This window comes from Tamandua tetradactyla, chromosome 2 (genome assembly GCF_023851605.1).
Source record: "Tamandua tetradactyla isolate mTamTet1 chromosome 2, mTamTet1.pri, whole genome shotgun sequence".
Taxonomy (NCBI): Eukaryota; Metazoa; Chordata; class Mammalia; order Pilosa; family Myrmecophagidae; genus Tamandua; species Tamandua tetradactyla.
The window spans coordinates 123,642,040-123,656,964 of NC_135328.1; the positions used below are offsets into that span (position 1 = coordinate 123,642,040).

At 45.7% G+C, this 14,925-nt stretch overlaps 2 protein-coding genes across 18 annotated transcripts in view; one reads left to right on the forward strand and one right to left on the reverse strand.

Moving 5' to 3' along the window:
• The window catches only part of HABP4 (hyaluronan binding protein 4), an 87,313-nt gene extending 86,537 nt beyond the window's left edge, over positions 1 to 776 (forward strand). The window contains exon 8 of the mRNA XM_077148748.1: positions 619 to 776. Within this exon, the coding sequence (XP_077004863.1) occupies positions 619 to 675 (57 nt within the window). The 3' untranslated portion in view covers positions 676 to 776. The remainder of the gene's footprint in view (positions 1 to 618) is intronic.
• CDC14B (cell division cycle 14B) overlaps positions 1 to 14,925 on the reverse strand; it is a 158,766-nt gene that overhangs the window by 17,252 nt on the left and 126,589 nt on the right. For 5 of the 17 annotated variants that reach the window (XM_077148742.1, XM_077148731.1, XM_077148739.1 and 2 more), the window contains one exon: positions 10,029 to 13,706. In XM_077148742.1, the coding sequence (XP_077004857.1) occupies positions 13,670 to 13,706 (37 nt within the window). In that variant the 3' untranslated portion in view covers positions 10,029 to 13,669. The other 12 variants (XM_077148746.1, XM_077148735.1, XM_077148743.1 and 9 more) reach the window with 9 other exon arrangements.

The window sequence follows — 14,925 nt, forward strand, 5'->3', positions numbered from 1 at the left end:
CCAGTTCCCAGAACACCAGTTATTAAAGTTCCCACATTAGAACTTTCTTGTGTTTTTTTCCCAACTCTCCCTGAGTGCCTCAAGGATGAGAATTCTCTTCATTCACCCTCATATCTATAGTGCACATGTGTAGCAAACAGTGTTAGGTTTACTGGATGAAAGAAGTGCCAGACACAAAATGGGTCACTCAGAAAGGCTTTGTGGGAGAAAACAAGGGAGTCGGGAAGCTGCCTCCCCTCACGTTGTGCGTAGAAACCACACTGCTAGCCCACTGTCCACAGCCCCCAGGTCTGAGCGAGACCTGGAGTGCAGCTCGCCATCCTTGAAGCAGCAAAAGCGACAGGTGTGAGGAGGGGAGAGCTGGCAGCGCGCCCAGCAGGCCCCCTCTGTGTGGGTCTGTGCACTTGGTCTGTGCTCCGTGACACTGAGGCTGTCTCTCGTTATGCTGCAGGTCCTTCCCCTCCCCTCGGTGTGAGGACCGGTGACCCCCCACCTCCCCCATGCCACTAGTCACCCGGTGAGAGCCAGCACCCATGACTCACCGCGCTCTGCCCAGGGGTGGCTCACTGGGAATGTGGAAAATGACAGTTGAGTCAAAACTTCTGTTTTTTTCTCCAGACTCAAGACGTTGCTCCAAACCCAGATGATCCTGAAGACTTCCCTGCTCTTGCTTGAAGGAGCCTGTCTCCCTGGCAGCTGACAGCAGCATTGGCAGACCCACGAAGAGAGTCAGACTCTAAGAACAATAGATGTTGCTTTTTCCCGTGTAGTGTGAATCTGTTCCACGTTCTTGTTTTGGGGGCTGTGGGTAGGGATTTCTCCAGATACTCAAGGGTAGGCAACTCTGTCAGGGTATTAACTTGGCACTTTTCTAAAATGAATTTTTAAGGAATTCCTAATGAAGTTCAGGAATAATGTTTAAAATGTGTACATAGAGATTATATTGAATCCTCTACAAAACTAAGGAGAGTAGAGTAAGTTGTAAAATAATCTGCTGTTGAGATTATTTAGTAAGTTGTATAGATATCTGAAGGCTGTGTCCTCCAGTATTAAAAAATATATATATATATATTAAAAAAAACTTGGACCATTAATTTAAAGCAAATACTACTTAGTTTTCAGAGACCAAGAAATTAAAATATAATTTACTATTTACTTGTAAATGTTACATGCTCCTGGAATTTCTTGAGTTCTGATTTTCATTTAATCAGTAATTTTAACCAGCTCTTGTGTAGCCATTGGTTACCACTCTGTGACAGAAAATTAGAAAATGTATTGATTTTTAAATGTGACTTAAACTACCTCGTGGTTTCTGTGTGTGTGTATGTGTGTATGTCACACACGCGTACACTTAATATATATGTGCATATTTACTGCTTGGGTGGTTTTTTAGGATGAGTAGTAAGTATATGAGTTTAGAATCAGGTTATTTATCACACCAGTGAAATGGAAAGGAGTCCTGGCAAGAGCGTCTGCAACATGAGGTGTTGATTCCATATACTTTTTCTCCGTCTTCTGACCACAACTAAGTACCGAGTAGCTCCTGCATACAAGGCCCTCTTGTTCTGGCTCTAGGTAGGACTTGTAAATAACTGATATTCATTGAACACCTATATGCAGTTCTCCTCACTTGGTCCTTGCTGTAGCTCAGTCGAGTCCCTATTTATTGCCTACAATGAGGCCAGCATAGGGGGTTCCCTGAGGGGTTCTGCAACTCTCCCAGAGTCCCACCACTTTACAGCACAGCTGAAATTCCAGTGGTGCAGCTGGAGAAGGGGTCGGGGGACAGGGGTAGCTGTAATGGCTGTTGGCAGCTGGCAGCAACATTCTCCCCACTTTACTGAAGAAACTGAGGGTACTGTTTGCCTGTTGTAGTTAAAATGCTTATATCGGCATTTGAGCCTTGGTTTTGGGGTCTGTGCTTTCCCTCTACCATCACTGTCTGGCATGGCTCTGAACTTGAACCCAAATGTAAACTGGTAGTCCCTCTTAGCTTTGTGTATAGAAAGCTGAATCCTTTTTGTCCCACCCAGGTTAAGAGAGAATGTAGAAAAAGACCACAGCAGGAACTAGAGTCCTGACACTGCTGAACCTGTAGCCATGTTAGTCAAGAATGTTTGCTTTGGCTGACAGCCTACTTTTGGTCTCTTCTTATTAAATTAATACCTGAGAACTAAAGTATATTAACTGATTGTTTTATTCCCTCTCCCCGAAAAGTCACAATGAAGTGTGAGTACCATGATCTAAGTTACCGAGTCTTGTGAGAGTGGACTGCAGGTTCAGTCATAGCAGTCAGCTGGTGCCATGTGACGGCCGTGCCACTGCACAGCAGGTTTAATGCTGTCATAATACGTCATTTTGCCTTGCCTTGGCTTTGAAAGACTCGCAGAACAGATCCATTTTAAGAAAATCCCCTGAAGTGCTGTGAGTTCTACTTGAAGAGCCCATAACATTTGATTTAATGTCATATTTGCAAAACCTGCATCCTTTTCAACTCACTGAAGATTCTTGTGAATCTCCATGGAATGGACTTGTGATTGGATTAGGGGATGTAACACAGTTTCTGGCCTGTACTGGGCTTGGTTTGCTCACCAGGGCTACCTTACCAGTTGGGTGGAAACAGGAAATGGACAAAGGGCTTTGGTTTTGTTTGTGCCCTTTCTCTCTTGTGCTGGATGGCCCACGGTCTGAGCGCCCTGGAGAAGACAGCCAGAGCAGAAGCAAATGGCATGGGAAATGGTTAATGTCCTGTAGGGAAATCAGCTGAGGCGGCTGTAAGAGGATTGAGTGTTTGGACCTATATATAAGGCCAGACCTCCCAGATGAAAGTTCCCCTATCCAGTCCTTTCAGATGCTTAGGTAGAGGTTTCAGGTGTAGATAATGTAAAATCAGCAGGTTAATACCACAGCAGATGACTGGTCTGGCAGCCCCAAGTCTCCCTTGACTTGATGCCTAAAAGTAGACATATCAAGCATGTTTGAATTCCAAGGGCACGTTAGCCAGACATAGGACCCAGCTGGGCATCTACAGTGCCAACCCCGGGCCTGGCTCTGATTACTTCATTCCAGGTCACCTGGATCTCAGGGGCATCTGAATTGGGCCCCTGGGGTGGTAGGAAGCTGGAAAGCATGCTGTGGGCGAAGCCCTCAAGGCCTGAAGGACGCCTGCAGCAAGTAGTCTGGAGAGCAAGGGAGCGGGAGCCACATCATTAGAGAGGTGCGATCCGACACAGCTGTCACCCTCTGGGGATCTGCCGTAGCTGGGTGGAAGCCCACATTGCACATCTGACTCACAAGGTCCAGGAAGAAACTGACTCTCTACAGAAGCTGTGCTGCTTGCTCAGAATGCCTCGGGAAATAGCTGAACTGATTTTTCAGATCTGATCTATCTGGAAGTTAAATCTTGAGTTTACCATTCCTGGGAAGCATTTGACATTTTCACCACAGCCAAGGCAAGCCCCTTTTACTTCTCTGTACTGAAATCTCTGAATTGAATTTCATAGGTGAAATGACTGTGTTGTTTTTTTTTTTTTGTCCTTTGAAGTGATACCACCTGGTGGTGGCAAGTGCTATGAAGCGTCTGGCCCCATGTCTCAGAACCCGGCAAAAGTCCAATCTCAAAATGAGGATGGGAACAGTGCTCTTCTGTCAAAGCTACTCACAGGAAATGAAACCATCCTGTCCACTTGGGTGGGGTGGGTCTGCCTTCTCAATCATGGCCCAGTGTGGCTAGGGGAACAGTTTCATTTTGAAAAAGATTTGCTCATTTACCTCCTTCTCAAGCCTTTTGTGGGCAGCCTTCAAGGCTCTGGCAGCACCTCTCCCCTAAATCCTCCCCACACCAGCCTGGGGTCAGGCAGTCCCAGTGGCTGCTATCTTTGCCACCTCTTGCTCCTCCCCACCGTGGCAGAGAGCGCCCAGGAGGCAGATCCAGGGCCACCTGTGCATATATATATATATATATGGCAAAGAGTGAAGGAAGAAAAAAGCCTTTTTATTGTAAAATAAAATACAGATAAAAGTGTAAAACTTCTTTTAACCACCAAAGCCAAGAAACCGTTTTCCCGGCACCACCGTCCCTGATGTGGTCCATGTCAGTCACTACTTCCTGCCTTCTCCAAAACGAGCCACTACCCCTCCTGATTTATAGCAACCACTGTCCAAGGGTGCAGCCCTAAACACTAGTGTCTTCCTCTTTCTCAGACTTAATGTAAGCCAAGTTTGTCCTTCTTGCTCCCTAGCTAGTATTTGGGCAGGGGTGGGATGAAGAGAGGCAGAAACAAAATTTAACCCTTAAGCATAGTTAGCGATCTTTCTATAGACAACTGAAACTTTCAACTAAATAATTAATCCCTTGGGCAATGCTGCTAGGAGAGGGTGCAGGAAGGCCAGAGGACACATGTGCATCAGCAGGGGACAAAAGGAGCCATTTTGAGTATGTCCTATGTATCTGTGTCCATCCATGCTAAGGGGATAAGGAGACAAATCATGGCTGTGTAACCTGACGCACTAGAGGCTTACAGTGCATTTATCCTCACGTGGTTTCCATGCAAATGCGTTATTAGAGACCTTTATTAGGTCTCCTGGACGAGTGAAGATAGTAAGACTTGAGAAGCCAAGATATTAGTTTCAAGGTCATCCAGCAAGGCACTGACGAAGCTAGGAAGAGAAAATTTCCTACAGGACCTCAGGAATCCAAAGCAGTAACCTAGGGGGCTGAAAGCTCCTGACCATGTCCGCCCCAGCCCAGCCTGTCACCCATTGTTCCAGGAAAGCCTCCCCTTGGCCACTAGGTTTCCCACTACTCAGGATGATAGAATTTTGCCCAGCCATGACCACAAATGCTCTCACAACCATCCTAGCTCCACCATGTGGGGACAGCAGGAGCTTGAGCCAATGGAGCTGGCAAACCAAACAGCTTTTATAAGCATTGTTTCTTTGCAAAAGGTGGTCTAACTTCAGAGGGCTGCTACACGTAACTTTCCTGTCTTGTGAGAATGGAGTGACATCACCTTGTACACAGTTCTCACGAGGGGCTTCTGCGAGTTCTCAAATCTAAAACACGGCGGTGGGATGAACTCTCCTCTAGCGCAGCCACCCCACCAGAGGCACTAAGGACCCCTCCACCCGACCCCAGGGGAGTCCTCCACTTGCCCTTGGTGTGCATGGCGGGCCCCGGAGGTGGGCAGGGAGCACCCGCACACCTGTGACGGGCCTAGGCCTCTGCTCTACCTGCCCAGTCTGCATTAGAACAATAGCGAGAAGAATTTTTAAGTGTCTGAGACAAGTCCTGAATTATCTAGGCAATGCAAAATGAACCTGCATATTCTGGTGACGATGAAAGGGGATGACTAGGAGTGAGCAAGGAAGTTTCCATTACGAGGGAATGACAGAAAGGAAACAGGAGAAATGGGGAAGCTGGCGTCTAGTAAGGAACTGGCCACCTTCGCTTAGGGACGCTGTGGCCAACGCAGGAAGACATGACGGCTTAGAATTTCACTGAGGATCCCTGGGTGTGGGGGTGGGGGGTCCGTGAAGAGGGCCGCATCTCTGCCTTGCTCCAGGGGGTAAAGGGGTGAGGGGGAGCCCTGGCAGCGCACCCAGGGGAGCAGCGCCCCCTGGCGTGTGGTACACACCCTGAGGCCACGGAGCCCTTGAACTTGTCAAAAGTTCAACATGAACTTTTCTGGGAAGATGAATGTCTTCAGCATCTATCAGATATTCTAAGGGGCTCCTAACATAAGGAAGCTCAAAAAACACTGACCTCCTGGGGCTAGGGATTGCACTGGGGGCAGCCCGGTCTGCTCCCCACCCAACGCAGTTGTACACCTGCCCGCCCACACACCCCTCCTCACCATCACCCATGATGGTGGGCCCTGGCCCTGGGCTGAAATCTCAATACTCAGTGGAAGGAGGAGGTAAAAAATACTCTTTCGCTGAGTGCCTGAAGCATGGGCGGGAGGAAACAGGCTTAAATTGCACCTTGAGAAAATTCCCGACGGGGGGCACTGTGCCGTCCTGGCGCAGGGAACCATCTCTGGAGTTCTAGTCCCTATGGATCCCAAGCCAGATCAAAAGCCGGTCCAGAAAGGTTACAGCCCGGGACAGTAAACCAGCACTGGGAAAGGGAGGAGACGGGCAGAGTTACACGTACCAGAACCTCCCCCTAGGGACTTCACTGTGTTTATGGCAAGGAGTTGTTTCATATAATATCAGTTGGAGAAGAGAGCCCAGCAACTTGGTTAAAACTGCAAGGCAAACTGAGGCTTGGGCAGAGTGGTTTGGGATGCCACCACCTGTCATACCTCTGCCCTGTTCTGCCCGACAGTGCTGAATGAATACTGAACTGTGACATAAGGAGAGGCTATCCCTGGCCTGCCTGGGGCACTCCTGTGGCCTCCAGCTCTGGCACAATAGTCCCCACCCTCTCGGGGATGGAGACAGTAGGCACAGGTGACCCCCCCACCCCGTGGCTACTGGAGGGGGTAAGCTGGAGCCGGGCAGCCAGGCCATCCGGCCGACCAGCCAAGGCCCGGCCTGAAATCTCCAAGCCTCCACTCTCATGAACACACATGAGCCCTGTTTCCAGGACTAAGCCCCACTGCTGTCCCCCTCTGTACAGGAAACCTTCCCTCCAACCCCTTCCTTTGCCTACTCGGGTGAAGGCCAGAGCAGAACAAGGCAGAGGAGCAATATTCACTTCAGCACGGACCCAAAGCATGTCTGCTGCTGTCTCCGTGACATTGCCCAGTAAAGGCTGTATTGGCAGCGCATCAGAGGCTCCCAACTGGGGCCAGCATAGCCCCTGAGGTGGTTTTAAAATGTGTGGGGGCGTCTGGGTCATCCAATGGCTGGGGAGCATTCCTGCCATCTAGTAGGTGTGGGGCGCCAGCGATGCCAGACTCTGCATTCTCCAGCGAGTCCTACACCACAAAGAATGATCCCGCCTGAAAACTCCTCTTGTTTTACATGAAGAAACACACTTGTGCTGGCCAGAAACACTCAACTAAACTGGCCCTATTGTCTTTGTCCATGTCAAACCACCACACAAACCACACTACGTCCTCCCACTCTTTCTTTTCCCACGCAAACCCTCTCCCCAACTACAAATGTGATAGTCAGCAATGACAAAAATCCAAGGGGCCAGGGTCCTGGTGGTACCCAGGCCATCCTGGGTGTGGCCCTGCTAGCCAGGAGCCTCCTTACCTGGAGATTTCACTTTGGATGGAGCACCTGTCATCCAGAAACATGTCAAAGCCATGCAGACTTGCTAGCAAAGAGAAAAGACACAGTTAGAGACAAGATGACAGGATGGGACATACGGGCAGCATGGAAGAACTTCATCCCCACGTGGGCTGTCACCCCCCGGGAGAGAGCTGGAAACTGTCTAGGGGAGGAATCTGCAAGGGTTTTCCCAGAAGGGTCTACCCTTCCCCAAATTAAACTGAGAGAGATGAGGAGAACCTAATATAGAAACATACTTTGCCAACCACTTAGAAGACAGAATGCCAAAAATCTGAATAATGAGGCAGCTAAATGATAGGACCAGGATAGAAGGGGAGTGACTGTGATCCAGACACATTACGACATTAGAGCCAGTGTCTTGCTGTTAACTAAGGAGCTGGCCAAGCAGACAGGAGGGAGGACAGGAGCGTCCACGGCCACGGTCCTTTGGAGACCATTAAAGCACTATTTTTATTAAACATGCACATAGATGGTTCTTAATGTGTACCAGGCACTGTTGTAAGCACTTAAATACTAACTTGTTTGATATCACCATCCCCACTGAGTGAAGAGGAAACAGCAGTTTAGAGAACATAAGGAACTTGGACAAAATCCTAGGTTTGTAGCCATTCAGAATCCAGGCTCTGGGCAATTACACCAAATGCTTTTTTTTTTTACACTAGCTGCTTTTTGATTCACTGTACTTCCAAAGCTTCAAAAAGTTGCATATCTTTTGACTCCGTAGGTCGTTTTATAAGAATCTACCCCTAAGGAAATGGACAACACCTCGGAAGAATGGCAACAGGAGAATCATTCATGCAGTGTTAGTAGAGTAAAAAGTTGGATCCTACCTACGCGGCCTGCCATGGGGAGAGAACGAGTACATGTCACAGTGTGCTATGGAGAACACGAAAGTTACATTTTTAGAGAAGTCTTCCTATAAAGGTCCCATCCAACACACCCGCAACTGTCCTGTTAAAATAAAACACACAGGAGGGGAAGGAAGCAATCGTCCACCACGCTGACACCAGGGCCCCGGCTAGGGCTCGGTCACCTCCTCTGATCCCATTTAATCTTGACTATGTGCCTACTAGTCCAATTTTACCGACGAACAAAGTGAAGCTCAGAAAGGGAACCCCAAGGTCACAAAGTAAGTGGAAGAAGTTCGGGCTCAAATGCACATCACCCCAACTTACTCTTTCCGTATCAACTTGCTAGGGCGAGGGAGTCACGGACAACACTCAGCAGCCAACTCCTAGCCCTCCTCTTCCCCTCGTTTGCATGCAAAATGTTCCCAGGAATGGAACAGCCTGACTTTACCTTAAACCAGAAACCAGGGACAAGTGGCCCCGGCTGTTTGTCAGAGTAGAAATCTGCACAAGGGTTGCTTTATACATGCTTTTTGCTCAGTGGGCAGAGCCCCCTCCCCTTGGGGTATATAAAAACCCAGCACCCAGGAAGCACAGGGTCCTTCACCTCCCACAAATGCAGGGTAGACAGAGCAGCCCATCCACTCACCCTTTCCTGGGCAGCTGGCCTCCGCAGGGGATCAGCCACAATGGACCTCTTTCCCTTATCTTTTCTGCTGGTTAGGTAATAAAGTGGTCGGTCATTTGATGAACATCTCCACTGTACCTGAGCCTGCTTCCCACAACAACTTGCTCCACCTACCTCAATAAATTCCTGGGGCCTCGTGAAAGGCCCTTTTCCACTCAAGTTTACTCTCCTGCAGCCTGGCCTCTGATCAACCACTCTCAAGAGATTTACCTCTTGTGAATGGATTTCCATCCTTCAAGTCAAAATAGCTCATTTGGCCTCTTAAAATGCTTACACCATTAACACTTCCATGAAATTATGCTGCAAGTACCCAAAACATCTTACTTCTTTCCATATAGCGAGGGAGTATATAAGCTAGCAAAATCAGTCTCTACCTACTACTCATTTAAAGAAAATTACCTAGAATGTACCAAAACGTAATTTATGGAAAGCTATTTACTTCATCAAGCTGCTTGTCCCCATGCCCATGCCCACCAACTGAGCTCCAGTTGGTGTGTGGTAGAGCACGTGACCTAAAGCACGGAGGGGAAGGTAGACGCTGCTGCTTTCACCAAGGGTGGAGCTGGAAAACCTGTTCTGGGAGAAGTGTTGGGGTAGTAGTTTGAATGGAGGCAAGAAGATGAACAGTTCCCTCTGGAGAGGGCTCCACAGAATATAAAAATTCATAACTACAGGGCCAAGATCCTTGGGAAACAGAACAGGTCTTAAGTCGCACCTCTCCGTGTGACGGAGCAGTCATTAAGTCTTTAGGATCTGTGCCAGCAACAGGGACCAAAGAGGGAAGGGGGGAAAGGAGGGCCGAGGGTTAGGTTCAGGATGAGAAATCAGAATGTGGAATGCCCCCGTCCTGCCCTTTGTTCAGCACTTTAATCCCAAACCTTGGCAGGGAAAATAAAGGAAACAGATTCTACAACCTGCAAGACTCAAAGGGCCTACTTTACTGCTGTCTTCTCCGTAGTTGCCAGGATGGCAAACCTTTGCATCATTTGAGATGGTGGCGGGCTGTGTGTGTGGAACGACTTACGGACAGGAGCAGCCTCCTGCGCTTGCAGCAGGGTTACAGCTGCTTTATACCTTTTTTTCCCCCACATGGGCAGGCACCAGGAATCGAACCTGGGTCTCCGGTATGGCAGGCAAGAATTCTGCCACTGAGCCACCAATGACCACCCTGCTTTATACTTTAACCACTGCCTTCCATGACTCGAAATGCTCAGTACATGAATACAACAGACCAAAAAGCTGTTTGGTTAATACTTTTAATTACATGACCATAATTATACAATTTCCACTATTTGATATTTTGTATAAAACCAGTCACAATACACAAGATTTTCAAATGAGACAATATGTATCAAACTACATAGATATGCAAAGTTTACAGGCCATTTTGAAGCTTTATCTTAAAAATACCTTCTGGAAAATAAACATTCATTCAACCAGTTCTCTCAGCTTTAAAAAAATATGGTTAGAAATATACATTTTAATTTAAAAAATCAAGACAATGATTGATCAAATACTGATTAATCAATTACATTTTAAAACTTTTAATAATCTGTACATGAGTGCAGGATAGATAAAAGTCTGCAAATTATTAATATAAAACTGCAGTACTATAATCAGATGAACATGACTGCTGACAGTTAATTCTACTGGGTAATTAAGGAGGTAATTTCCTACACAGTATAGGTGAATTGTCCAGTCTTTTAAACACATCTGTAGTATTTCCTCTCAGCAAAATTGGGAATATTCAGATTTGGGAGAGATGGAAGAGCAGCAGCTAGCCTCACCAGGTCAGTTTCAGTGGGAAATAACTATTAAAGAAATAAAATATGTTTAAAGCTGTTTTTGATGAGCACTGTTTTCCAAAATATAAAAAAATAAAATTAAAAAAAAAAAGGCATTGAGCTACTTTTAGAACAAACCTCAAGCGAGTACAATACATTGCTCACTTGTCAGGAACCAGAGAGCCCATGGGTCCTTGCAGCACACACTCTGCTTCAAGCTCCAAGTGCAAACACACTGCCTCAAAAGAACATTTGGGAACTCTTCTAAAACTTGTCTGAGCCCAAGAAAAGAGGTAGAAATTACCCCTGTAAAGGGGGAGGAGGGCAGGGAAGGGAGCGGGTGGCTGACAGGCCAAGGGGATCAAGTGTTAGACCTGAACAATCCTGGAGGCTCAGAAGAGCAGCCTGTGCCGGGAAGCAGCTGCATTTGACAAGTGGGGCTCCCTGTTTCGATGAGGCACTGCTCAGGAGGAACTCTTCCTCACTGACAATGAAGAAAGAGTTCTGATTTTTCTTTAGCACTACAAAATAGAAGCCTGACTTCAACTTCTGGGTTTACACGGTTTTGCACAAACCCTTCCTTTGGACTGTCCCTGAAAGTCTATCTGAGCTCCCAGAAAGCTTCAAGGGCATTTAAAAACATTCATTTCTAATTTTAATTCCATTGGAAACTGTCTTGGTGCACTCTCAAAGCTATTTAAGGCTCCTAAATGAAAGGAATCTCCCCATCTGACAGGCACTGTCTTCACATGCCACAGCAACAAGCCTTCTATAACAAGGACTCAAAGTTAGAAGAGCTCAAAAGAATCTGGGTGTGGTGGCGAGGGCGGGAAGGGCGTCCGCTCTTACTCATAGCAGGAAGAATTTTCCAATCAGTCAGACCCAGAGACTTCTCTGGACTGCAGAGATGTCCCCAGCAAGCTAATACTGTGTATCCCAAGTCACTGGTGTGTGCAAAGGAACGCAGCTTTAAGAAATCACTAATCTCCTATGACTAATTTTGGTAAGCCTGTTAAACACAAAGAACTTTAGAAAGAGCCATAGTAGTGGCAATTCTTGTTGCAAATTTGAGCAGCCAACATGAAAAGGCAATTTTTCGTAGAAGAAGTACTGTATTAACACTGAAGTCCCAATTTTTCACACTTGGCCAAGACACCAAGTGACTTATTCACTGTGAAGGAGACAGTATTTAGCATGAGCCAAGGCTGGCGGCACATTTACTTGTTCTAAAGTAATAAAAGGCCAAAGGAAGAATGGTTCAAAAAACCTGGATTATTTTTGGAGGAGATGGCCTTTAGAAGTGTAAGGGAAAGAAGAGTTGCCCTGAGAATTCAATGCTTTATGCACGGGCAGTTTGAATACCTAGCATTGTTTCCCACCACAACTCAGCAAATGGAAGTTCCTCCTCCCACCCAAATCCTATTCGACAGCAGTACCCTCCCAAGCCAAGTGAGGGTCTCTGAGCCTATTCATTTCCAAGGAGAGGCAACTCCTGCCCTGTGATCTAGCACCCAGCCTAGAAAAGCTGGCGAAGTCACATCCCACACAGCCTGGTGGGGACAGAGCTGCCTGTTGGGCTACGGCAGCAGCACGTTCCATCTCCCCTCCATGGCAGTCAATTTCATACTCTAGTCCACTCCAAGAGAGCATACATCAAAATTTTTTTTTTTGCATTAACAGACCTTAACCTGTTTATTCCAACAATTCTTTGTTCCTAAGTTTTGTTTAAAAGGCAGTTTTTAAAAATGCAAGTGCCCACTGACTTGATATATTCATAAGGTATTTGTCAGCCATTGCCTTTCAATATTGTACCCCTCCATTTTTTAAACTCGGATGGGCAAAAAGTGGTTAATGACAACTAAAACCATTCACTTCTGACTATGGAAGTAACCACACAGGGGTCGGTTGCAAAATTTTTATTTTGGGCCCTAATTTTTGTTAGCAGCAAATAGACTGTTTTTGTGATTGCTTTGTATCACAGGCGTGGCTATGTTTCAGGAGGGTTGAGAGGAGAAGGCACTCTGCAAAGAGTTAGTAGTCATATTCCCTAACCAAAGGCAACAGTGAGTTCTCATTTACAAACTGAAACTCTGATGCAGATAAATGTCACTGAAATCAGAGAGTATGTTAATGGCCTTAGACTGATCGTATAAGAAGGAAAAAAATTCGCAATGCAATAGTGAAAGACCCCATGAAAGCAATCCGGTCACCGTTATTTGGGATCTTGGTTTCCTAGGGGAACACACAGGGAAGGAAAGGTAATGTTAATTTGTATGACTGGACAACCAACAACAGGCAGCCTTGGCATTCTTCAGAAACTAAATGACCTAAAAAGGATGAAATTAGCAGCCGTCCAATAGTGGAGCCAGTTCCTTCTCCTGAGTCTTCTAAAGCTATCATTCATAATCTCTTGCAAGTTTTAGATTACTAGAGTACCAGTTTGCATCACAACATACAACAGTGTTTAAATGTGGTTTTCACAGATTCTTGTTAATAAAGCACTCTTTGGTGGAAGACAAGCAGCTTGGGTACATAACAGAGTTAACATTACAATATGACAAACATTAAAGTGAAGATGATTAAACCAAATAGTACCAAATTATGGAAAGTACCATTTCAGTAATGCCTACTTTATGTTTATATATTTTGACACAGGAACACAGGATGAACACAAAATAAATAGGAGAAAAAAAAAACCTCCATCAGATATTCTCAATTCTTCCGAAGGCCAGCAGCTAAAATGATTGCCATCACATAGGACATACATGCACCACACAGACGGACTACTCAGCTCTCTCAGTTACAGAGGGCTTAGATATTTACACCTGAGAAGAAATTTACAACAGTTTTTTTGTTGTTGTTGTTGTTACATTTTAGACATTTCTACAAAACCAGAGTTGGGTCCTTCTTCAGTCTTCACTTGTACCCAAACTCATTTAGCTAATTAAACTCCAGTGCGCGTTTGTTTCACTGGATGAACTTCTTAGGTGGAAAGCAACTAAGGCTTTTGCAATTTTGTTTTGTTTTCATATAAATTGTGCTAAGTCCTGTCGCAGTTTTCTGTTCCTAGAGTCTTCCTTCAGCTCCGGTCACAGGTTTTTACTTTAACGCAAGACTGTTTTAGTCCTTGAAATGGAGGGACTACAGAAGAGGGGGGAAAAAAAAAAGCAATGTTTACCATGAAGGTTTTAGTGTCCCGTATGCAGTTATTAAGGACAAGGAAGGCAACATAATAAAAATATTGACATGCTGAAAAGTAATCATAACACTTTTTACAACTGTTTAATGACAAATACTTTGGAAAAGACAATACAATTATCAACCATAAAGGAAAGACAAACAGGAGAGGAAGGCAGAGCAGAAAAGATTAGTTCTGTAAAAAAAATTTTTAAAAATAAATAAAATAAAATTTAAAAAAGAAAGGAGAGCAGAAGCAGCAGAGCAGTCAAAGTACCATAATGCCATTAAGGGCATTTGTTGCAAAGCACTCCTTTTCCTTCTTTCCCTCTGAGGAACCAGGCTGTGGGAAAAGTGGAAAGAACGAAAAGATAAAGAAGAGTTATGAATATTTCCAAAAAATTCTGTGACCAGAATTTGGTCACAGAAAAAGTCCTGGCATTTCAAGCAGTTTCCAGTTTAGCCAAGTGTGGAAGGCAACTCCTGCCTTACTCCCTGCTCTCCCCTTAGCATGCACTGCGCCACCTGCAAGGGACCCCACTGCGACTCCTCCCCGGGGGGCACAGCCACGGGGGGAGCCTCCAGCAAAATACCCAAAGCTTCTCTGTTCAGAAATCACTTACCTAGAGTCTCACTTCATTCCCCTCTTTCCTTCCCCAATTTATTACCTTAGACTTTCCACTAAATACTAAATAGCAACTTTCAGAGCCAAACAAAAGCAGAAGAAGAGAAACCAATTCTAATCTGGAGGTAGCCCTCCCTTAGATGATGCCATGTCAGAAGAGGCTCATTTGAATGGACCGTCTAGTTTCTCAGGACCCCAATAAAGTATGAAGGTCCAGGTCAGCTAGAGGAGCCAAGGGGGATAATAGCTGGAATTTCAAAGAGAGAAAGATATTTTAAAAGATCAGAGGTAACCAACACTTTAAAAAGAATATTTAAAGAAAGAATACTCCTACACAGATGCACTTTTAGAAATAATGGCAATTAAAAAAAAATTAAAGTTCAGTGGTGATGGAACAAACTCTGAGATCTGAGAATTTAAGGGACAAGAAGCAGTGAGCGGTATGATGTCCCCAAAAGTCATGAACGAAAAGATGTAAAAATCCAAAGCCCTCGATGTAGCTACTTCCAACTAAAGGGCTCAGGAGGATACTCCTGGTGTTAGAGGCTAAGAAAAACC